Raw genomic sequence first — 23,561 nt, 5'->3', positions numbered from 1 at the left:
AGTAAGAAAGGCATTTAATAGGGTTTTTTTCCCCTTTTTTTGCAACAAAGCTGAAACCTTATTACAATGATTCGTGTATGCACAATACCTGCAGTCAAAATGCAATCAAAAAACATACTATGATAATATATATAAACATTTTAGTACTGGCAAAGAAGGTCTAATGATGAAGATAAGACATTGCAAAAACAATGCGATAATTACGAATGGAAATTATTTTTAATTGAGAAGTGTAGATGGTGGACCGCAATTTTTACAAAACAAAAAAATAGTGAAAAGGTGCAACGAACGAAAGGAGGCGAATTGAGTTAAGTTGTCTGGAATCAATACATTTTTAGACTAAATACCATATTTGGCACCAGTAACATGATGACGGAATGAAGAGGTTCAACACATAATCAAAATTGGAGGTTCGTCAAGAATGCATCGATTTTGAATCTGGATTTAGATTAGAATCGGCAGCGAGAATGCGGACGTCGCTGAGATTACTCTGCACTCAGTTCGAGTGAGGGAGCTGCCACCTGCCTCGCCTGTTTATGATCTCTGCTTTCGGGCTCGATTACTCCCATCACATCAATGCTTAAAACACATCAAGTGGGTAAAATGTCAAGATAATTTGGCGAATGTACGTAACTTATCCAATCTACACAAATCCTCACGATTTAACTGCACCGTCGAGCTCCTTGATCAGGACCGAGACACGGCGAGCAACCATCGCCACGCCGTAAATGGGTTTGACTTACAGAATATGGCACGCATAAAGCTTCAATGTAATACACTGTCAGGTGTTAACGATTAACTAATTGACGCGCAGCAACATATGGTTCACTTTTTGAACTAAGTGGGTGGCTCTGAAAAGAGCCGTTGGGGTGGAGGGAATCGAGCATCGTCCGATCGGATTCACTTCTTTAGCGCGGACTTCTTGGGCTTGGCCACGGCCTTCTTGGGCTTGGCCACCTTGGGTTTGGTGGCCTTTGCCTTGACGGTCTTGGGCTTAGCGACCTTGGGCTTCGCAGCCTTGGGCTTGGCTGGGCTCTTTGCCGCCTTCTTGGGCTTAACAGCCGACTTCACCTTTTTGGGGCTCTTGGCAGCCGCGGACTTCTTTGCTTTCTTAGGAGACTTCTTGGGCGCGGTCTTCTTGGCTGCCGCGGGCTTCTTCACCTTCTTGGCTGCAGCGGGCTTTTTAGCCGCGGGCTTTGCCGTTGACGATTTGGGCATCGCCTTTGCGGCAGCCTTTTCCTTCTTGTTGAGTTTGAAAGAGCCAGACGCGCCGCTGCCCTTCACTTGCGCTACGGCATCTTTGGCCACAAGCTTCTTGATGGCTAACTTCACGCGGGCATTGTTCTTCTCCACGTCGTATCCTCCGGCAGCGAGCGACTTTTTGAGCGCGGGAAGAGACACGCCGTTCCTCTCCTTGCTGCTGGCGAGAGCCTTGAGGATGAGCTCGGACACGCTGGGGCCGACCTTCTTGGCCTTTGGAGCGGTGCGCTTCTTTTTGGGGCTTTTAAGCGCTGAAGCAGCCGCAGCTGGTGGTTGAGCAGGAGCAGTTTCCGCCATGTCAAAACGTCGTTCTTATCGCCTGGCCTCTTTGAAATCAGCGCTCTCACAAATTCGTGACGAGCAATTCTCCAGGCCCGAGGTTTATTATAGAAGCGGCGTAGAGTATGTGCGGACGTCGCTGAGATCACCCAGCACTCAGCTCCGGTGAATGAGCTGCCACCATACTCGCCGTGTCAATCACCCCTGCCTTTGGGCTCGATTCCCGTAACGTTCATACTTAAATGCATCTAGTTGATAAATTACCACGAATATAATTTCTTTAATGTACGTAACTTATGCAATCTACGACAATGTTCACGATTTAAATTCTAATTCAAAACAAGTGAACAACCAACAGTTGGGAGAAATTGTTCGGTCAGGGCAAGATACGATGATTGTCTTCACTATTTAAAACGCACTCGAATTTTTTGCAAAACAAAATGCTTCAACAGACTACTCATATTTAAGTCCAGCTAAATATTTTCAATTTAAATGTTGGCTCGCGCGCACGCGATTCCTACTCTCGCGCTATGGTGAGGACTGCGCGTCATGTCAACCATCCCCTGTCACCGAACTTTTAGATTTAACGTTTTAATCGTACTTTTAAATGAATAAATACATGGATTTTGAGATGGAACACAAACTGAAGCAAATTACTCAAAATTTACCGACATTAAACACGTAGTTTAACATATTACGTGGCAAGAGGTGAGTGGCTCATGATTGCTATGCACTGCAGAATGATTGCGCGCTTTGAACAAGGTCGAGGCACGGCGCGCAATCATCACCACTCACATTCAACTCAAGTGACTCTTCTTCTTTGGTTCTTTCGGTAAAGTCACGTAGAATGAGAATAAAATAATAAATTGATAAAATAACACGATAATATTCTCACGACGTTTCGGCCACAACACAAGCGGCCTTCATCAGGTGAAGGGACGAGACTGTCTGGTAGGACAGCGCTGGAGTGAAAGAGCCACGTTCAGATCACGGCCTTTAAGCCTCAACTTTAGCACCACGGATAGCTACGGGCCCCGTTCAGACGGACGAGTTCGTCCATGGTCGGAACAGAGGAGGGGGAGAGAGACAGCTGCGAGGCGCTATTATACTCCATGTTGACAAACCATACCATTAACCGTGGTGTGAGTGCTAAAGTTGAGGCTTAAAGGCCGTGATCTGAACGTGGCTCTTTCACTCCAGCGCTGTCCTACCAGACAGTCTCGTCTCTTCACCTGATGAAGGCCGCTTGTGTTGTGGCCGAAACGTCGTGAGAATATTATTGTTATTTTATTTATCAATTTATTATTTTATTCTCATTCTACGTGACTTCACCGAAAGAACCAAAGAAGATGAATCATTGCAGTCACGAAAGCTTTAAATCGAAATTCAAGTGACTCTGTAGGGGCTGCTGCCCCCCGACTCCTCTCCCCCTTCCTCCTCTTCCTCCCTCCTCGCTGCTGCCGCTCGTAGCTTCTACCTCGCTGCCTCCGCATCCCCCCTGTGAGACGAAACTCTTGCCTGGCTCTCGGCCACCTCGGGTCATTCACACACACACTCCCAGACTCCTTGCACGGGAGCGCCCGTGCGCGCCGCTGCCCACACTCGGGTACGCGCAGCCACCCGCCCCTATTGGCCACCTCGTGCACGCGCTAAAAATTGCCTCATTAATTATCCCGTGCGTACCCGTGCGAGTCTACCGTCGCTCACCACGTACACGCGCAGAAAATAGACCAGCTGCGGCGCGGGCGCTGGCGTGGGTAAGGAGCTACTACGCAGCCTCATTCGCCCCCCCCCACGCTCAATTTACTAGGTAATATTCGCGCGTCAATCCCCGGCACACTACGGGCGATAATGCCTGCGCGTTAATTCCCGAGCGAACACGCGTGGATGAGCGCAAACACGTGGGAAAATACGCACTCGCGCACAAACACAGGGCACAATGACGCAGGAACTTCGGTCGGGTGCGCGCACACTGGCCGCCTCAATAGAGTTATTTGCGCGCAAATCTTCGTTTTATGACTAGCGGACTCACACCGCCATGCACTCTTCCCACACTCGCAGACACCACACGACAAGGTTATTGAACACTAACAGTTTATTCTCGGCGAGTCCGAGGCTAATTATTACGTAGCCCGGAGTCAATATTAGTAGAATAACTAACCTGTTCCCGACGGTCTAAGACCCAATCTGTCCCGCCTATTTCGAATTAACCTCCCTAGGCTTTTACGCTTAAATCCCAACTCTCTCTTTCGTACTTGTGGTGCCACAGCAGCGAAGCCGCTCCGTCGGAGCCGTGCCTGCAACTGTGATGACGCAGCAGCGAAGCCGTCCTGCCGACGCCGTGGCCGCAACGCCGCCACCTCCGAGCGACGGGGCCGACACTGCTCTTCCCTCACCACCCCCCACACATGAACACACACCCCCACATAGAGCGCCGAGGGGAGGTCACGTGGCCGACAGGTTTTCACCTAGAAGACCTCTCATGGGACCAAGTTTCACGATTTCCTGCGACCAGGGAATTGGGCGACCTCCCCCGATGCAAACGCGCACCGCGGCGCCGTGACTTTGGTTGTAATTACATGGTCACGACGGGGCTGCTGAGCCACCGCGGGTAGAAAGCGCACACAACACACACGGGTCAGCAGGCAGGTAGCGGAGGGACGGAGTCACGAACGACGGGAAAAACAGGGCCGATCCTCTGATTGGGAGGACAGATGCGCTTGTTTAGAGGGTAAAGAGCGGACGTCTTGAGAGAGCACCGGTCGCGGGAGAGTGGTGGGAAATCCGAGGCACCTGATTGTACGGGAGGCCAGCGGATTAGCACCGATTTATCTTTGATGTAGAGGACTTTAAAAAAAATAGGAGAGAGGGTAGGGATAAGAGTTAGTTCGTATTGTACTCAAGCCAGGCTCGGGCCCGTCGACTTCCCAGCCACTCGAACGTCCGTGTGACGAGTCGAAGTGCAGCGAGGATCCGACCCATCATTTCAAGGAGTACGCAAGCAATCTGTTGATGGAATTTATTGTGTAAGGGATCTGCGAGCCACCCTTACGCACATGCACCACGCGCGGGAATAATCTGGACGAGTCAAAAGTTAAAGGGCAAATGACGTCACCAGGTCCAGAGGCGTATCAGACGTGGATGTGTATTGGGAGCAAGGGCGGAGAGGTTAAAGCGGGCTGTGGGACGGGTGTTAGGGGTTGGTTTGGAACGAGTGTTGCTGTGCGTTGGTGAATTCAAGCAGTGTTTCAACTATTCTACGAATCCTCTTCATTTGTTTGAAGGCGAGAAAAGTACCAAGGTGTTCATAACGATGCAAAAAAACCTCGAAATCCTAGGCTACTTATGTCACGTGTCAATCATTAATTATAACTCTATACTGTAGTAAATTATTCATTGTGAAGTTGTAGAATTGTTAAAGCACTTATTTATTGCACCAACGCACAGCAACACACGTCCCAGTCCCTTTTAAGCCCTCCATCGCTCATTTCCGAAAAAAAAAAAAACTTCAGTCAATTGGTGCGTGTGTACTGTAAGGTGATGGCGTCAAATAGCCTATGCAATCTGACCGCTCAAAAAGAACGGTTTTTTTTCTGAAAAAGACAATACTTTCTTAAAATACTAACGCCCTCAATTTATTCTAAACCATGTTTCATGATTGATGCAATGTTGGTGTGATGCCGCCGCCACGGAGCCGATCGGCGGGTGGCCCACCTGCGATCTCGCCGCTCCGAGCGGCGAGGCCGACATTGCTCCACCCCACCACCTCCCCACCCCCCCCCCCACCGGAACACACACGCACGCACTCCCCCCCACCATTAGAGCGCGTGGGGAGACACCCTGGCCGACAGGTTTTCACCCAGAAGCCCTCGTAAAGGGATAATCTTCACGGTTTCCTGCAGCCAGGGAATTGGACGGTCTCCCCCGACGCTAACACCCACCGCGGCGCCGTGACTTTGGTTGTAATTACATGGTCACGACGGGGCTGCCGAGCCACTGCGGGTAGACAGCACACACAACACACACGGGTCAGCAGGCAGGTAGGAGGGCAGAGCCACGAGCGGCGGGAAAGCAGGGTCGCCCTCTGGCTGGAGGGTCGCTGAGCAGGTAAATTTAGATGCGGACGTCGCTGAAAGCAACGGCCCGGGGGATGCTGGGATACAGATGGGCCTACCGATTGGCGGGTGATCCCAGCGAGCTGATTGGCCCGCGAGTCGGCACCAGGTAGCCCTTTGATGTAGAAAGAATAAAGCGGGTCAGGGCGAAGGAAAAAGGCTCTCTGGCTACTCGAGTCGACCCCAGGTCCGTCAACTCCCGAGTCCAGCCGCGCGAACGTCCGTGGGACGTATCGACGCGCCGCGAGGACCAGACGGCAGTGACGACGAACCGTGAGTAAGAGAAAGAGAGAGGGAGTTGGGACTTCGCTTAAGAGCAAAACAGGAGAGGGTAAAGGGGAGGACAGGTAGAGTGTAGTGCCGACTATCGAGAGATAGATTGGTCCTGCCCCGCTGATCCCGACTGACTCGGTTAAATAAGGGCTCGCCGGCGCGGTGGAATAAATCGTCGGCGGTTACATAACGGATTGGTGTGGTTTTTGCGGAAGCGTGGGTGCGCTTACTGTCGCGGTGGTCGTTACATAACAGACTGGTGTGGTTTTTGCGCGGGTGTGGAAAGAGAGTGGAAGCGTGGGTGAGCTTGCTGTTTGCGGCGGTCACCGCGTGTGTGGAGCGGCGCCGCGTGGAGTGTGTGCGCTACCAACCGTCGGCTGGGGACTCCCACGTTGCGAGCGGATACCCATCTCGCACGCATGCCCATCGCATAGCCCTTTAAACCCGTTTAATCCAATCCCCCCAATCGTCGGAGTGAGCACGAACGACGTCGCTTACCCTCCGACCTTTAACCCCCCGGTTACCCGCGTGTGATTGGTGCGTGGGACTGTGCGGGCGGGGAGCGTCGCGTTTGGGTGCCGGCGAAGCGCTAGCGGGTCCCAGGGAGGTCGAGGGTGATGCCCCACCGGCAGGAGACCCGGACTCGGCGGGGGACGGCACAGGGGGGGGAACAGGAGCGCGACGACCTTTCCCCGCCCGGGGAGGAGTGCGGCGGCGGCCGCTCCCACACTAGTGGAGAGTCTGGGAGCGTCGGGACTTCGCGGACAGGGTCGCAGGCAGGGGAGGTCCCGGGGGCCGGCGACCCTAACATTATGGTGTCAGAAGCGGTACGAACCCCCGCGTTACCCCACGCGAAAATAAGGCATATATTCACTGGCCGGGGTACACCTTCGTGGAGAGCATTTGCCCGCAACGTCCTAGGGGCTAAGGAAATTAATGGGTGGACGGACGCGCAGACGCTACGTCAACTTAATATGAATCTGGATGGGCGGGCAGCCGATTTTGTGGAAGCCCTACCCGCAAGCGCGCAGACACAGCTAGAGGAGCTGATGCGCCGACTTGATCTGCGCTTCGGTACGCGCGATGAGGAGGAGGCAAAAGCGGCCTTAGAGGCACGCCGTCGCCAACCCGGCGAGGACCTGCGCGATTATGCCGAGGATGTGCGTGAGCTAACAAAGATCGCACGCCCGAGGCACACCACGGAAGCGATTGAGGAGCTGGCCACAGAGAAAATCCAGCGATACTTAATGCGCACGGCGTGGTGGCAGCCAGACGTGAACTGTACGCGCCTCTCCTTTGATGCCCTTGTCGAGCGCGCGCGCAAATGTGAAATAATTTCTAGCGAACGCGCACAGCTCCGAGGACTGGGACGGGAGCGCACCATCGCAAGTCTGTCCACCGAGGAGGAAGAGGAGGAACAGGAGCTCACCAGGATGGTAGGGGGTCGGGAAAGGGGGCCTCCGGTATCCCGCGAGACCACCCCGGGATGGGTAGCGGGGATACAGGCGGGCATCGGGGGGATCGACAACAACGTAACCCAAGTACGGGCACATGTGACTACGCTGCAGACTACGGTAGAGACGATTCGGACCGAGTTGGGAGGGCTAGCTGGGAGGGTAGCCCGACTAGAAGCAGAGTCTGGGCAGCGGCGCACGGGGGGGAGAGGGAGCGGGCAGGGTGCCCACTATGGAGCCGCCACCCCCCCCCGGGCGTGTTATATGTGCGGCCGTCAGGGGCATCTCATGAGAGACTGCCCACAGATCGCCCGCGCTAGATATACCGAAGGGTTAAAACGCCAACGCCCCCTAGAGAGTGGACCACCTAGGGGTGCAATCACCGAGGTCCCGAAACAAAACGACGACGGCGCACCACAGTAGCCACCGTGCACCCCCTACACGCGCGCCACTCCAGCGACTCGGTATTCGCACTCTGGGCGGAGGACCCCGGTCGCCCCGAGGACCAACAAGACCTGGCCTAGCGAGTCGGCCCGACTCCCCACGCCGAGGTCGTCCCCCTTCTTGACGCGGTACACGTACCTTGGGCAGATTTACCCAAGGGAGAGGCCGATCAGCTACGCGGGTTACTGCGGGAGTACGCCGACGTGTTCAGCGAACACGATTCAGACGTGGGTCGCACAGATCTCGTTAAGCACCAAATCGACACCGGGGCCGCCCGACCCATAAAACTCCCCGCGTACCGCGTGGGCGCACCCGAACGCGCCCAGATCAAAGAGGCGGTCAGGGACATGCTCCGCGATAACATAATTCAGCCCTCGGCGAGCCCCTGGTCTGCCCCGGTGGTGCTAGTAACAAAAAAGGACGGGTCAACCCGGTTTTGCGTCGATTACCGCAAACTAAACGCAGTCATCCTCGGCGACGCCTTCCCCATACCGCGCATCGACGACACCTTTGACAGCCTCGCCGGAGCGCGGTATTTTTCCACCCTCGATCTCGCGTCCGGGTACTGGCAGGTGGAGATGACGGAGGAGGATCGGCCAAAAACCACATTCACCACCCCGATGGGGCTATTCGAGTTTCGAGTACTCCCGTTCGGGCTCACCAACGCGCCCGCGACGTTCCAGCGGCTGATGGAGTTGGTGATGCGGGGCTTGCAGTGGGAGCAATGCCTGATTTACCTGGATGATGTGATCGTGTTCAGTAGATCTCTGTCTGAGCACTGGTCCAGGTTACGGGAGGTGTTCCAGCGACTGCGAGCGGCTCATCTCAAGCTCAAGCCGCGTAAGTGTTACATCGCACAGCGCGAGGTGGGGTACCTCGGACATCGCGTCAGCGAGGCGGGGGTGCGCACCGATCCGGACAAGGTACGCGCCGTAGTGGATTGGCCACAGCCAAGAAACCTGTCGGAGATAAGGTCATTCTTGGGGCTCGCCACCTATTACCGTCGATTTGTAAAGGGATTCAGCGAGATTGCACGCCCCCTCACCCAACTCACTTCCCCCAAGAACCCCTATCAGTGGACGGAGGCCTGCCAGACGGCCTTCACCACCCTCAAAGACCACCTCACACACACCCCCACACTGGCTTTCCCCGATTTTACCACCGACTTTATTTTGGACACCGACGCCCGCAGCAGCGGGCTGGGTGCGGTGTTGTCGCAGGTGCAGGAAGGGGTGGAACGGGTGATTGCGTACGCCAGCCGGACCCTGAGCGGGGCCGAGCTGAACTACTGTGTGACCCGTCAGGAATTGTACGCTGTGATCTTCGCGTGTAAACAGTTTCGGCCGTATTTATACGGCAGGAAATGTCGAGTGCGCACGGACCATTATGCTCTGCAGTTCCTCCTCACCTTCAAGGAACCGCGGGGGCAGATGGCCCGATGGCTGGCACAGCTGCAGGAGTACAACCTGCAGATCGAATACCGGGCGGGGCGGACGCATGCAAACGCGGACGCATTATCACGGCGACCCGCGGTGTGTGCCGAGACGAGGGCGGAGGAGGCCTGCCCGTGCTTCACGGGGGGACGTTGCCAACAGGCAACGGACCCCCGGGAACCCGCTGAAACTAACCCCCCCCCCGGCGAGAGAGAGTGCGGTATGCGCCACAGAGACCCCCACAGGTGGAGGCGCGGACCCAGTCGGCCGCCCGGCGAGCGCAGGACCCACGACTCGGGACCCCGTGGACCACCCCGCCCCGATCGGACGGATCCAGGAGGACGTCGGCTGCCCCTTCCCGGGCCTGAGCGACGAGCAGCTGAGGCAGACCCAGCAGCGGGATCCGGATCTGGCGGCGGTGGAACGTGCCCTGCGGGAGGGGAAAAGCACCCTACCAGGGCCCTGGAGCGGTTTGTATGCCCGGTTGTGTGTGCAGAACGGGGTGGTACGGGAGTTAACCGAGGCCGGCCAGCCGGGGTGCATCTGTGTTCCCGCCCAGGTGCGACCCCAGCTGCTACGGCTGGTACACGACCACCCGCTCGGGGGCCATGACGGGGAACGGCGCACTCGGGAGACTCTGCGTCGCCAGTATCTCTGGCCCAAATTGACGCAAGATGTGGCCGCCTGGGTACAGGGCTGCCGCGCTTGTCAGCAGTGCGGGCCGAAACCGGCACGATACCAAGTACCCCTAAGGCCGTTCCGCGTCAGTCGGACTAACCAGCTGGTCGGCATCGATCTCCAGGGGCCATTCCCACGATCCCACCGGGGCAACCGCTATATCCTCGTAGCGGTGGAATATTTCACCCGCTACCCCGTGGCGGTGGCCATCCCCGATAAAACGGCCCTGGTAGTAGCCCGGGCGTTCGTGGAGCACTATGTACTTAAGCACGGGATCCCGGAGCGAGTCCTTACCGACCAGGGTAGCGAGTTCGAGGCCGAGTTGTTTCAGGCGCTGTGCCGGGAGTTCGGGATCCAGAAAGACCGAACCACGGCGTACCACCCCCAGGCGAACGGTATGGTTGAACGTATGAATCAGACTCTGGCCGGAAAGCTCAAGCGTATGGCGGCCGCAAACCAACGGGATTGGGACGAACACCTCCCCTACGCCCTGTTCGCCTACGCCACCACGGTGCACACATCGACGGGACAAACCCCGTTCCTAATGATGTTTGGTCGTGAGTCTCGTCTACCCGCAGACTTGCTGTTCGGCATTCCTCCACCCCAAACGGAGGAAGGGAGTCGCCCCGTGGAACATCTGATGGAGACCCTACGAGGGGTCCGGGACCGGGCCTACCCGCAAGGGTAGGCCGCGCATCGGCGACAGGAACAGAGCACCCGACCCCGCGTGGAGCCCCCCCTTTTCTTGACAGGTACCAAGGTGTGGCTACACACCCCTCGCGTCGGGGCCGGACAGGTGGGGAAGCTGACCACCTACTGGCGGGGACCCTGGACCGTGGTACGGCAGATCTCTCCCTGGACGGTACTAATCCAGGGTGGAGAGAGGGGCCGAGAAACGGTGGTTAACGTCCGCCGCTTAAAACCATGGAGGGCAGCACCGGCGGGGGAGAACCTCGCTGCCCGAGTACCGCGAAATCCCGGTGCCCCTGCGCCACCCGTGCTCGGGGGCCTCGCGCACTACATGGGCCCCGCCGTGCCCCCAGCCCCGAGGCGTCCCTGCCCCGCCAGTGGACGGCGGGGACGCCGCCCCTTAAACCCCGCTGCCGCGGAGTTTGTCCACCAGCCCCCAGGTGCCGAGGGATCGGAGGAGCCACTGGAGTGGAGAAGGAGACCGCTGCAGGAAACGCCGAGGACGGAGCCACCTCCCCCGAGGCCAGCCACGAGATCCGGGCGGATCCCCCGGACCCCGCAGCGCTACCTCGTGGGCGCGGCCCAGGCGAGGTGCTCCAGTCAACCCGGGACGGGGACTGGCAACTCGGGGGGCTATGTGATGCCGCCGCCACGGAGCCGATCGGCGGGTGGCCCACCTGCGATCTCGCCGCTCCGAGCGGCGAGGCCGACATTGCTCCACCCCACCACCTCCCCACCCCCCCCCCCCCACCGGAACACACACGCACGCACTCCCCCCCACCATTAGAGCACGTGGGGAGACACCCTGGCCGACAGGTTTTCACCCAGAAGCCCTCGTAAAGGGATAATCTTCACGGTTTCCTGCAGCCAGGGAATTGGACGGTCTCCCCCGACGCTAACACCCACCGCGGCGCCGTGACTTTGGTTGTAATTACATGGTCACAACGGGGCTGCCGAGCCACCGCGGGTAGACAGCACACACAACACACACGGGTCAGCAGGCAGGTAGGAGGGCAGAGCCACGAGCGGCGGGAAAGCAGGGTCGCCCCTCTGGCTGGAGGGTCGCTGAGCAGGTAAATTTAGATGCGGACGTCGCTGAAAGCAACGGCCCGGGGGATGCTGGGATACAGATGGGCCTACCGATTGGCGGGTGATCCCAGCGAGCTGATTGGCCCGCGAGTCGGCACCAGGTAGCCCCTTTTATGTAGAAAGAATAAAGCGGGTCAGGGCGAAGGGAAAAGGTGCTCTGGCTACTCGAGTCGACCCCAGGTCCGTCAACTCCCGAGTCCAGCCGCGCGAACGTCCGTGGGACGTATCGACGCGCCGCGAGGACCAGACGGCAGTGACGACGAACCGTGAGTAAGAGAGAGAGAGAGGGAGTTGGGACTTAGCTTAAGAGCAAAACAGGAGAGGGTAAAGGGGAGGACAGGTAGAGTGTGTTAGGGTCGCCGGCCCCCGGTACCTCCCCTGCCTGCGACCCTGTCCGCGAAGTCCCGACGCTCCCAGACTCTCCACTAGTGTGGGAGCTGCCGCCGCCGCACTCCTCCCCGGGCGGGGAAAGGTCGTCGCGCTCCTGTTCCCCCCCCTGTGCCGTCCCCCCCCGAGTCCGGGTCTCCTGCCGGTGGGGCATCACCCTCGACCTCCCTGGGACCCGCTAGCGCTTCGCCGGCACCCAAAGGCGACGCTCCCCGCCCGCGCAGTCCCACGCACCAATCACACGCGGGTAACCGGGGGGTTAAAGGTCGGAGGGTAAGCGACGTCGTTCGTGCTCACTCCGACGATTGGGGGGATTGGATTAAACGGGTTTAAAGGGCTATGCGATGGGCATGCGTGCGAGATGGGTATCCGCTCGCAACGTGGGAGTCCCCAGCCGACGGTTAGTAGCGCACACACTCCACGCGGCGCCGCTCCACACACGCGGCGACCGCCGCAAACAGCAAGCTCACCCACGCTTCCACTCTCTTTCCACACCCGCGCAAAAACCACACCAGTCTGTTATGTAACGACCACCGCGACAGTAAGCGCACCCACGCTTCCGCAAAAACCACACCAGTCCGTTATGTAACCGCCGACGATTTATTCCACCGTGCCGGCGAGCCCTTATTTAACCGAGTCAGTCGGGATCAGCGGGGCAGGACCAATCTATTTCTCGATAGTCGGCACTACACTCTACCTGTCCTCCCCTTTACCCTCTCCTGTTTTGCTCTTAAGCGAAGTCCCAACTCCCTCTCTCTTTCTCTTACTCACGGTTCGTCGTCACTGCCGTCTGGTCCTCGCGGCGCGTCGATACGTCCCACGGACGTTCGCGCGGCTGGACTCGGGAGTTGACGGACCTGGGGTCGACTCGAGTAGCCAGAGAGCCTTTTTCCTTCGCCCTGACCCGCTTTATTCTTTCTACATCAAAGGGGCTACCTGGTGCCGACTCGTGGGCCAATCAGCTCGCTGGGATCACCCGCCAATCGGTAGGCCCATCTGTATCCCAGCATCCCCCGGGCCGTTGCTTTCAGCGACGTCCGCATCTAAATTTACCTGCTCAGCGACCCTCCAGCCAGAGGGCGACCCTGCTTTCCCGCCGCTCGTGGCTCTGCCCTCCTACCTGCCTGCTGACCCGTGTGTGTTGTGTGTGCTGTCTACCCGCGGTGGCTCGGCAGCCCCGTCGTGACCATGTAATTACAACCAAAGTCACGGCGCCGCGGTGGGTGTTAGCGTCGGGGGAGACCGTCCAATTGCCTGGCTGCAGGAAACCGTGAAGATTATCCCTTTACGAGGGCTTCTGGGTGAAAACCTGTCGGCCAGGGTGTCTCCCCACGCGCTCTAATGGTGGGGGGGAGTGCGTGCGTGTGTGTTCCGGTGGGGGGGGGGGGTGGGGAGGTGGTGGGGTGGAGCAATGTCGGCCTCGCCGCTCGGAGCGGCGAGATCGCAGGTGGGCCACCCGCCGATCGGCTCCGTGGCGGCGGCATCACATAGCCCCCCGAGGTGCCAGTCCCCGTCCCGGGTTGACTGGAGCACCTCGCCTGGGCCGCGCCCACGAGGTAGTGCTGCGGGGTCCGGGGGATCCGCCCGGATCTCGTGGCTGGCCTCGGGGGAGGTGGCTCCGTCCTCGGGGTTTCCTGCAGCGGTCTCCTTCTCCACTCCAGTGGCTCCTCCGATCCCTCGGCACCTGGGGGCTGGGGGACAAACTCCGCAGCAGCGGGGTTTAAGGGGCGGCGTCCCCGCCGTCCTCTGGCGGGGCCGGGACGCCTCGGGGCTGGGGGCACGGCGGGGCCCATGTAGTGCGCGAGGCCCCCGAGCACGGGTGGTGCAGGGGCACCGGGATTTCGCGGTACTCGGGCAGCGAGGTTCTCCCCCGCCGGGGCTGCCCTCCATGGTTTTAAGCGGCGGACGTTAACCACCGTTTCTCGGCCCCTCTCTCCACCCTGGATTAGTACCGTCCAGGGAGAGATCTGCCGTACCACGGTCCAGGGTCCCCGCCAGTAGGTGGTCAGCTTCCCCAGCTGTCCGGCCCCGACGCGAGGGGTGTGTAGCCACACCTTGGTACCTGTCAAGAAAAGGGGGGGCTCCACGCGGGGTCGGGTGCTCTGTTCCTGTCGCCGATGCGCGGCCTCCCCTTGCGGGTAGGCCCGGTCCCGGACCCCTCGTAGGGTCTCCATCAGATGTTCCACGGGGCGACTCCCTTCCTCCGTTTGGGGTGGAGGAATGCCGAACAGCAAGTCTGCGGGTAGACGAGACTCACGACCAAACATCATTAGGAACGGGGTTTGTCCCGTCGATGTGTGCACCGTGGTGGCGTAGGCGAACAGGGCGTAGGGGAGGTGTTCGTCCCAATCCCGTTGGTTTGCGGCCGCCATACGCTTGAGCTTTCCGGCCAGAGTCTGATTCATACGTTCAACCATACCGTTCGCCTGGGGGTGGTACGCCGTGGTTCGGTCTTTCTGGATCCCGAACTCCCGGCACAGCGCCTGAAACAACTCGGCCTCGAACTCGCTACCCTGGTCGGTAAGGACTCGCTCCGGGATCCCGTGCTTAAGTACATAGTGCTCCACGAACGCCCGGGCTACTACCAGGGCCGTTTTATCGGGGATGGCCACCGCCACGGGGTAGCGGGTGAAGTATTCCACCGCTACGAGGATATAGCGGTTGCCCCGGTGGGATCGTGGGAATGGCCCCTGGAGATCGATGCCGACCAGCTGGTTAGTCCGACTGACGCGGAACGGCCTTAGGGGTACTTGGTATCGTGCCGGTTTCGGCCCGCACTGCTGACAAGCGCGGCAGCCCTGTACCCAGGCGGCCACATCTTGCGTCAATTTGGGCCAGAGATACTGGCGACGCAGAGTCTCCCGAGTGCGCCGTTCCCCGTCATGGCCCCCGAGCGGGTGATCGTGTACCAGCCGTAGCAGCTGGGGTCGCACCTGGGCGGGAACACAGATGCACCCCGGCTGGCCGGCCTCGGTTAACTCCCGTACCACCCCGTTCTGCACACACAACCGGGCATACAAACCGCTCCAGGGCCCTGGTAGGGTGCTTTTCCACTCCCGCAGGGCCGCTTCCACCGCCGCCAGATCCGGATCCCGCTGCTGGGTCTCCCTCAGCTGCTCGTCGCTCAGGCCCGGGAATGCGCAGCCGACGTCCTCCTGGATCCGTCCGATCGGGGCGGGGTGGTCCACGGGGTCCCGAGTCGTGGGCCCTGCGCTCGCCGGGCGGCCGACTGGGTCCGCGCCTCCACCTGTGGGGGTCTCTGTGGCGCATACCGCACTCTCTCTCGCCGGGGGGGGGTTAGGTTCAGCGGGTTCCCGGGGGTCCGTTGCCTGTCGGCAACGTCCCCCCGTGAAGCACGGGCAGGCCTCCTCCGCCCTCGTCTCGGCACACACCGCGGGTCGCCGTGATAATGCGTCCGCGTTTGCATGCGTCCGCCCCGCCCGGTATTCGATCTGCAGGTTGTACTCCTGCAGCTGCGCCAGCCATCGGGCCATCTGCCCCCGCGGTTCCTTGAAGGTGAGGAGGAACTGCAGAGCATAATGGTCCGTGCGCACTCGACATTTCCTGCCGTATAAATACGGCCGAAACTGTTTACACGCGAAGATCACAGCGTACAATTCCTGACGGGTCACACAGTAGTTCAGGTCGGCCCCGCTCAGGGTCCGGCTGGCGTACGCAATCACCCGTTCCACCCCTTCCTGCACCTGCGACAACACCGCACCCAGCCCGCTGCTGCAGGCGTCGGTGTCCAAAATAAAGTCGGTGGTAAAATCGGGGAAAGCCAGTGTGGGGGTGTGTGTGAGGTGGTCTTTGAGGGTGGTGAAGGCCGTCTGGCAGGCCTCCGTCCACTGATAGGGGTTCTTGGGGGAAGTGAGTTTGGTGAGGGGGCGTGCAATCTCGCTGAATCCCTTTACAAATCGACGGTAATAGGTGGCGAGCCCCAAGAATGACCTTATCTCCGACAGGTTTCTTGGCTGTGGCCAATCCACTACGGCGCGTACCTTGTCCGGATCGGTGCGCACCCCCGCCTCGCTGACGCGATGTCCGAGGTACCCCACCTCGCGCTGTGCGATGTAACACTTACGCGGCTTGAGCTTGAGATGAGCCGCTCGCAGTCGCTGGAACACCTCCCGTAACCTGGACCAGTGCTCAGACAGAGATCTACTGAACACGATCACATCATCCAGGTAAATCAGGCATTGCTCCCACTGCAAGCCCCGCATCACCAACTCCATCAGCCGCTGGAACGTCGCGGGCGCGTTGGTGAGCCCGAACGGGAGTACTCGAAACTCGAATAGCCCCATCGGGGTGGTGAATGCGGTTTTTGGCCGATCCTCCTCCGTCATCTCCACCTGCCAGTACCCGGACGCGAGATCGAGGGTGGAAAAATACCGCGCTCCGGCGAGGCTGTCAAAGGTGTCGTCGATGCGCGGTATGGGGAAGGCGTCGCCGAGGGTGACTGCGTTTAGTTTGCGGTAATCGACGCAAAACCGGGTTGACCCGTCCTTTTTTGTTACTAGCACCACCGGGGCAGACCAGGGGCTCGCCGAGGGCTGAATTATGTTATCGCGGAGCATGTCCCTGACCGCCTCTTTGATCTGGGCGCGTTCGGGTGCGCCCACGCGGTACGCGGGGAGTTTTATGGGTCGGGCGGCCCCGGTGTCGATTTGGTGCTTAACGAGATCTGTGCAACCCACGTCTGAATCGTGTTCGCTGAACACGTCGGCGTACTCCCGCAGTAACCCGCGTAGCTGATCGGCCTCTCCCTTGGGTAAATCTGCCCAAGGTACGTGTACCGCGTCAAGAAGGGGGACGACCTCGGCGTGGGGAGTCGGGCCGACTCGCCAGGCTAGGTCTTGTTGGTCCTCGGGGCGACCGGGGTCCTCCGCCCAGAGTGCGAATACCGAGTCGCTGGAGTGGCGCGCGTGTAGGGGGTGCACGGTAGCTACTGTGGTGCGCCGTCGTAGTATTGCTGGGGTGCCGTGGGGGTTAAACACAAGCATGAACAATCGGCCCCCATCGGCGTTTACCAACGTGGCTGACCCCACAACCCCGTATCGTTTTGCCAACTCCGGGTGAGGAGTTAGCATTACCTCCCCCGATGGTCGGTGCGCGGGGTCGGTGGAGGGTGTCGCCACAGGTACCAGCATCTCGGCGAGCGGCCCGATGGTGACGGCCGTCGTCAGGGTAGCGGCCACAGGTGTGAAGCGGGGGCGATTCGGCTCCCATCCCAGGAATGGAATCCGTTCCCCGCTGCCTTCCACGGTGGCGCACCGCTGTCGGGGCTGCACGTTGAGCCCCAGCTTTTCCAGGAGGTCGGTACCTGCGATACACTCGTGGCACAGCACACTCGAGACGTAGAACTCCTGAGTGCACACCTGGTTTCCGAGACGGACCTCGAGGGAGATCCTTCCCAGCAACCCCATCCCGGCTCCGCTCGCTGTGTGCAGCGCGCAATCCGGGGCTGGCAGGCGGCTCACCTCAACCCCGAGCGCGCTGCAGTGCGCGGCGCTCACGAGTGAGGCTACGGCCCCCGTGTCCAGTAGGATCCGGGTGCGCTGCCCGTTCACCTGTCCTTCCACCAGTGACGTGGCCCCCGTGATTCCTGCCACCAGCTCCCGTAGCCAGTCGCCCGTCCTCACCGCGTCCTTGGGTGTTGTGGCCGTGACCTGTGTGGGTGTCACTTGCTTACCATTATTATTATCGTCGTTTTGTTTCGGGACCTCGGTGATTGCACCCCTAGGTGGTCCACTCTCTAGGGGGCGTTGGCGTTTAACCCTTCGGTATATCTAGCGCGGGCGATCTGTGGGCAGTCTCTCATGAGATGCCCCTGACGGCCGCACATATAACACGCCCGGGGGGGGGTGGCGGCTCCATAGTGGGCACCCTGCCCGCTCCCTCTCCCCCCCGTGCGCCGCTGCCCAGACTCTGCTTCTAGTCGGGCTACCCTCCCAGCTAGCCCTCCCAACTCGGTCTGAATCGTCTCTGCCGTAGTCTGCAGCGTAGTCACATGTGCCCGTACTTGGGTTACGTTGTTGTCGATCCCCCCGATGCCCGCCTGTATCCCCGCTACCCTTCCCGGGGTGGTCTCGCGGGATACCGGAGGCCCCCTTTCCCGACCCCCTACCATCCTGGTGAGCTCCTGTTCCTCCTCTTCCTCCTCGGTGGACAGACTTGCGATGGTGCCCTCCCGTCCCAGTCCTCGGAGCTGTGCGCGTTCGCTAGAAATTCTTTCACATTTGCGCGCGCGCTCGACAAGGGCATCAAAGGAGAGGCGCGTACAGTTCACGTCTGGCTGCCACCACGCCGTGCGCATTAAGTATCGCTGGATTTTCTCTGTGGCCAGCTCCTCAATCGCTTCCGTGGTGTGCCTCGGGCGTGCGATCTTTGTTAGCTCACGCACATCCTCGGCATAATCGCGCAGGTCCTCGCCGGGTTGGCGACGGCGTGCCTCTGTTAGGGTCGCCGGCACCCGGGACCTCCCCTGCCTGCGACCCTGTCCGCGAAGTTCCGACGCTCCCAGACTCTCCACTAGTGTGGGAGCTGCCGCCGCCGCACTCCTCCCCGGGCGGGGAAAGGTCGTCGCGCTCCTGTTCCCCCCCCTGTGCCGTCCCCCCCCGAGTCCGGGTCTCCTGCCGGTGGGGCATCACCCTCGACCTCCCTGGGACCCGCTAGCGCTTCGCCGGCACCCAAACGCGACGCTCCCCACCCGCGCAGTCCCACGCACCAATCACACGCGGGTAACCGGGGGGTTAAAGGTCGGAGGGTAAGCGACGTCGTTCGTGCTCACTCCGACGATTGGGGGGATTGGATTAAACGGGTTTAAAGGGCTATGCGATGGGCATGCGTGCGAGATGGGTATCCGCTCGCAACGTGGGGGTCCCCAGCCGACGGTTGGTAGCGCACACACTCCACGCGGCGCCGCTCCACACACGCGGCGACCGCCGCAAACAGCAAGCTCACCCACGCTTCCACTCTCTTTCCACACCCGCGCAAAAACCACACCAGTCTGTTATGTAACGACCACCGCGACAGTAAGCGCACCCACGCTTCCGCAAAAACCACACCAGTCCGTTATGTAACCGCCGACGATTTATTCCACCGCGCCGGCGAGCCCTTATTTAACCGTGTCAGTCGGGATCAGCGGGGCAGGACCAATCTATCTCTCGATAGTCGGCACTACACTCTACCTGTCCTCCCCTTTACCCTCTCCTGTTTTGCTCTTAAGCTAAGTCCCAACTCCCTCTCTCTCTCTCTTACTCACGGTTCGTCGTCACTGCCGTCTGGTCCTCGCGGCGCGTCGATACGTCCCACGGACGTTCGCGTGGCTGGACTCGGGAGTTGACGGACCTGGGGTCGACTCGAGTAGCCAGAGAGCCTTTTTCCTTCGCCCTGACCCGCTTTATTCTTTCTACATCAAAGGGGCTACCTGGTGCCGACTCGCGGGCCAATCAGCTCGCTGGGATCACCCGCCAATCGGTAGGCCCAACTGTATCCCAGCATCCCCCGGGCTGTTGCTTTCAGCGACGTCCGCATCTAAATTTACCTGCTCAGCGACCCTCCAGCCAGAGGGCGACCCTGCTTTCCCGCCGCTCGTGGCTCTGCCCTCCTACCTGCCTGCTGACCCGTGTGTGTTGTGTGTGCTGTCTACCCGCGGTGGCTCGGCAGCCCCGTCGTGACCATGTAATTACAACCAAAGTCACGGCGCCGCGGTGGGTGTTAGCGTCGGGGGAGACCGTTCAATTCCCTGGCTGCAGGAAACCGTGAAGATTATCCCTTTACGAGGGCTTCTGGGTGAAAACCTGTCGGCCAGGGTGTCTCCCCACGCGCTCTAATGGTGGGGGGGAGTGCGTGCGTGTGTGTTCCGGTGGGGGGGGGGGTGGGGAGGTGGTGGGGTGGAGCAATGTCGGCCTCGCCGCTCGGAGCGGCGAGATCGCAGGTGGGCCACCCGCCGATCGGCTCTGTGGCGGCGGCATCACATAGCCCCCCGAGGTGCCAGTCCCCGTCCCGGGTTGACTGGAGCACCTCGCCTGGGTCGCGCCCACGAGGTAGCGCTGCGGGGTCCGGGGGATCCGCCCGGATCTCGTGGCTGGCCTCGGGGAGGTGGCTCCGTCCTCGAGGTTTCCTGCAGCGGTCTCCTTCTCCACTCCAGTGGCTCCTCCGATCCCTCGGCACCTGGGGGCTTGGGGACAAACTCCGCGGCAGCGGGGTTTAAGGGGCGGCGTCCCCGCTGTCCTCTGGCAGGGCCGGGACGCCTCGGGGCTGGGGGCACGGCGGGGCCCATGTAGTGCGCGAGGCCCCCGAGCACGGGTGGCGCAGGGGCACCGGGATTTCGCGGTACTCGGGCAGCGAGGTTCTCCCCCGCCGGGGCTGCCCTCCATGGTTTTAAGCGGCGGACGTTAACCACCGTTTCTCGGCCCCTCTCTCCACCCTGGATTAGTACCGTCCAGGGAGAGATCTGCCATACCACGGTCCAGGGTCCCCGCCAGTAGGTGGTCAGCTTCCCCACCTGTCCGGCCCCGACGCGAGGGGTGTGTAGCCACACCTTGGTACCTGTCAAGAAAAGGGGGGGCTCCACGCGGGGTCGGGTGCTCTGTTCCTGTCGCCGATGCGCGGCCTCCCCTTGCGGGTAGGCCCGGTCCCGGACCCCTCGTAGGGTCTCCATCAGATGTTCCACGGGGCGACACCCTTCCTCCGTTTGGGGTGGAGGAATGCCGAACAGCAAGTCTGCGGGTAGACGAGACTCACGACCAAACATCATTAGGAACGGGGTTTGTCCCGTCGATGTGTGCACCGTGGTGGCGTAGGCGAACAGGGCGTAGGGGAGGTGTTCGTCCCAATCCCGTTGGTTTGCGGCTGCCATACGCTTGAGCTTTCCGGCCAGAGTCTGATTCATACGTTCAACCATACCGTTCGCCTGGGGGTGGTACGCCGTGGTTCGGTCTTTCTGGATCCCAAACTCCCGGCACAGCGCCTGAAACAACTCGGCCTCGAACTCGCTACCCTGGTCGGTAAGGACTCGCTCCGGGATCCCGTGCTTAAGTACATAGTGCTCCACGAACGCCCGGGCTACTACCAGGGCCGTTTTATCGGGGATGGCCACCGCCACGGGGTAGCGGGTGAAGTATTCCACCGCTACGAGGATATAGCGGTTGCCCCGGTGGGATCGTGGGAATGGCCCCTGGAGATCGATGCCGACCAGCTGGTTAGTCCGACTGACGCGGAACGGCCTTAGGGGTACTTGGTATCGTGCCGGTTTCGGCCCGCACTGCTGACAAGCGCGGCAGCCCTGTACCCAGGCGGCCACATCTTGCGTCAATTTGGGCCAGAGATACTGGCGACGCAGAGTCTCCCGAGTGCGCCGTTCCCCGTGATGGCCCCCGAGCGGGTGGTCGTGTACCAGCCGTAGCAGCTGGGGTCGCACCTGGGCGGGAACACAGATGCACCCCGGCTGGCCGGCCTCGGTTAACTCCCGTACCACCCCGTTCTGCACACACAACCGGGCATACAAACCGCTCCAGGGCCCTGGTAGGGTGCTTTTCCCCTCCCGCAGGGCCGCTTCCACCGCCGCCAGATCCGGATCCCGCTGCTGGGTCTGCCTCAGCTGCTCGTCGCTCAGGCCCGGGAAGGCGCAGCCGACGTCCTCCTGGATCCGTCCGATCGGGGCGGGGTGGTCCACGGGGTCCCGAGTCGTGGGCCCTGCGCTCGCCGGGCGGCCGACTGGGTCCGCGCCTCCACCTGTGGGGGTCTCTGTGGCGCATACCGCACTCTCTCTCGCCGGGGGGGGGTTAGGTTCAGCGGGTTCCCGGGGGTCCGTTGCCTGTCGGCAACGTCCCCCCGTGAAGCACGGGCAGGCCTCCTCCGCCCTCGTCTCGGCACACACCGCGGGTCGCCGTGATAATGCGTCCGCGTTTGCATGCGTCCGCCCCGCCCGGTATTCGATCTGCAGGTTGTACTCCTGCAGCTGCGCCAGCCATCGGGCCATCTGCCCCCGCGGTTCCTTGAAGGTGAGGAGGAACTGCAGAGCATTATGGTCCGTGCGCACTCGACATTTCCTGCCGTATAAATACGGCCGAAACTGTTTACACGCGAAGATCACAGCGTACAATTCCTGACGGGTCACACAGTAGTTCAGCTCGGCCCCGCTCAGGGTCCGGCTGGCGTACGCAATCACCCGTTCCACCCCTTCCTGCACCTGCGACAACACCGCACCCAGCCCGCTGCTGCAGGCGTCGGTGTCCAAAATAAAGTCGGTGGTAAAATCGGGGAAAGCCAGTGTGGGGGTGTGTGTGAGGTGGTCTTTGAGGGTGGTGAAGGCCGTCTGGCAGGCCTCCGTCCACTGATAGGGGTTCTTGGGGGAAGTGAGTTTGGTGAGGGGGCGTGCAATCTCGCTGAATCCCTTTACAAATCGACGGTAATAGGTGGCGAGCCCCAAGAATGACCTTATCTCCGACAGGTTTCTTGGCTGTGGCCAATCCACTACGGCGCGTACCTTGTCCGGATCGGTGCGCACCCCCGCCTCGCTGACGCGATGTCCGAGGTACCCCACCTCGCGCTGTGCGATGTAACACTTACGCGGCTTGAGCTTGAGATGAGCCGCTCGCAGTCGCTGGAACACCTCCCGTAACCTGGACCAGTGCTCAGACAGAGATCTACTGAACACGATCACATCATCCAGGTAAATCAGGCATTGCTCCCACTGCAAGCCCCGCATCACCAACTCCATCAGCCGCTGGAACGTCGCGGGCGCGTTGGTGAGCCCGAACGGGAGTACTCGAAACTCGAATAGCCCCATCGGGGTGGTGAATGCGGTTTTTGGCCGATCCTCCTCCGTCATCTCCACCTGCCAGTACCCGGACGCGAGATCGAGGGTGGAAAAATACCGCGCTCCGGCGAGGCTGTCAAAGGTGTCGTCGATGCGCGGTATGGGGAAGGCGTCGCCGAGGGTGACTGCGTTTAGTTTGCGGTAATCGACGCAAAACCGGGTTGACCCGTCCTTTTTTGTTACTAGCACCACCGGGGCAGACCAGGGGCTCGCCGAGGGCTGAATTATGTTATCGCGGAGCATGTCCCTGACCGCCTCTTTGATCTGGGCGCGTTCGGGTGCGCCCACGCGGTACGCGGGGAGTTTTATGGGTCGGGCGGCCCCGGTGTCGATTTGGTGCTTAACGAGATCTGTGCAACCCACGTCTGAATCGTGTTCGCTGAACACGTCGGCGTACTCCCGCAGTAACCCGCGTAGCTGATCGGCCTCTCCCTTGGGTAAATCTGCCCAAGGTACGTGTACCGCGTCAAGAAGGGGGACGACCTCGGCGTGGGGAGTCGGGCCGACTCGCCAGGCTAGGTCTTGTTGGTCCTCGGGGCGACCGGGGTCCTCCGCCCAGAGTGCGAATACCGAGTCGCTGGAGTGGCGCGCGTGTAGGGGGTGCACGGTAGCTACTGTGGTGCGCCGTCGTAGT

At 60.5% G+C, this 23,561-nt stretch overlaps 1 protein-coding gene across 1 annotated transcript; it reads right to left on the bottom strand.

The window, feature by feature from the left end:
* Window positions 1-842: 842 nt before the first annotated feature.
* On the bottom strand, window positions 843-1,612 carry LOC142929516 (histone H1-like). Its single transcript, XM_076070938.1, has one exon. It carries the CDS (start codon window positions 1,555-1,557, stop codon window positions 901-903), a length of 657 nt encoding a protein of 218 aa, XP_075927053.1. The 5' UTR covers window positions 1,558-1,612; the 3' UTR covers window positions 843-900.
* Window positions 1,613-23,561: the final 21,949 nt, after the last annotated feature.

The sequence above is a fragment of the Petromyzon marinus genome, chromosome 31, assembly GCF_048934315.1.
Source record: "Petromyzon marinus isolate PM22_M1 ecotype Great Lakes invasive population chromosome 31, UKy_Petmar_22M1.pri1.0, whole genome shotgun sequence".
Lineage (NCBI taxonomy): Eukaryota > Metazoa > Chordata > Hyperoartia > Petromyzontiformes > Petromyzontidae > Petromyzon > Petromyzon marinus.
This window is presented reverse-complemented; position numbering and strand designations above follow the sequence as displayed.

Excerpts from the sequence above, each read along its gene's own strand:
- LOC142929516 (XM_076070938.1), bottom strand. The coding sequence starts at position 1,557 with ATGGCGGAAACTGCTCCTGCTCAACCACCAGCTGCGGCTGCTTCAGCG.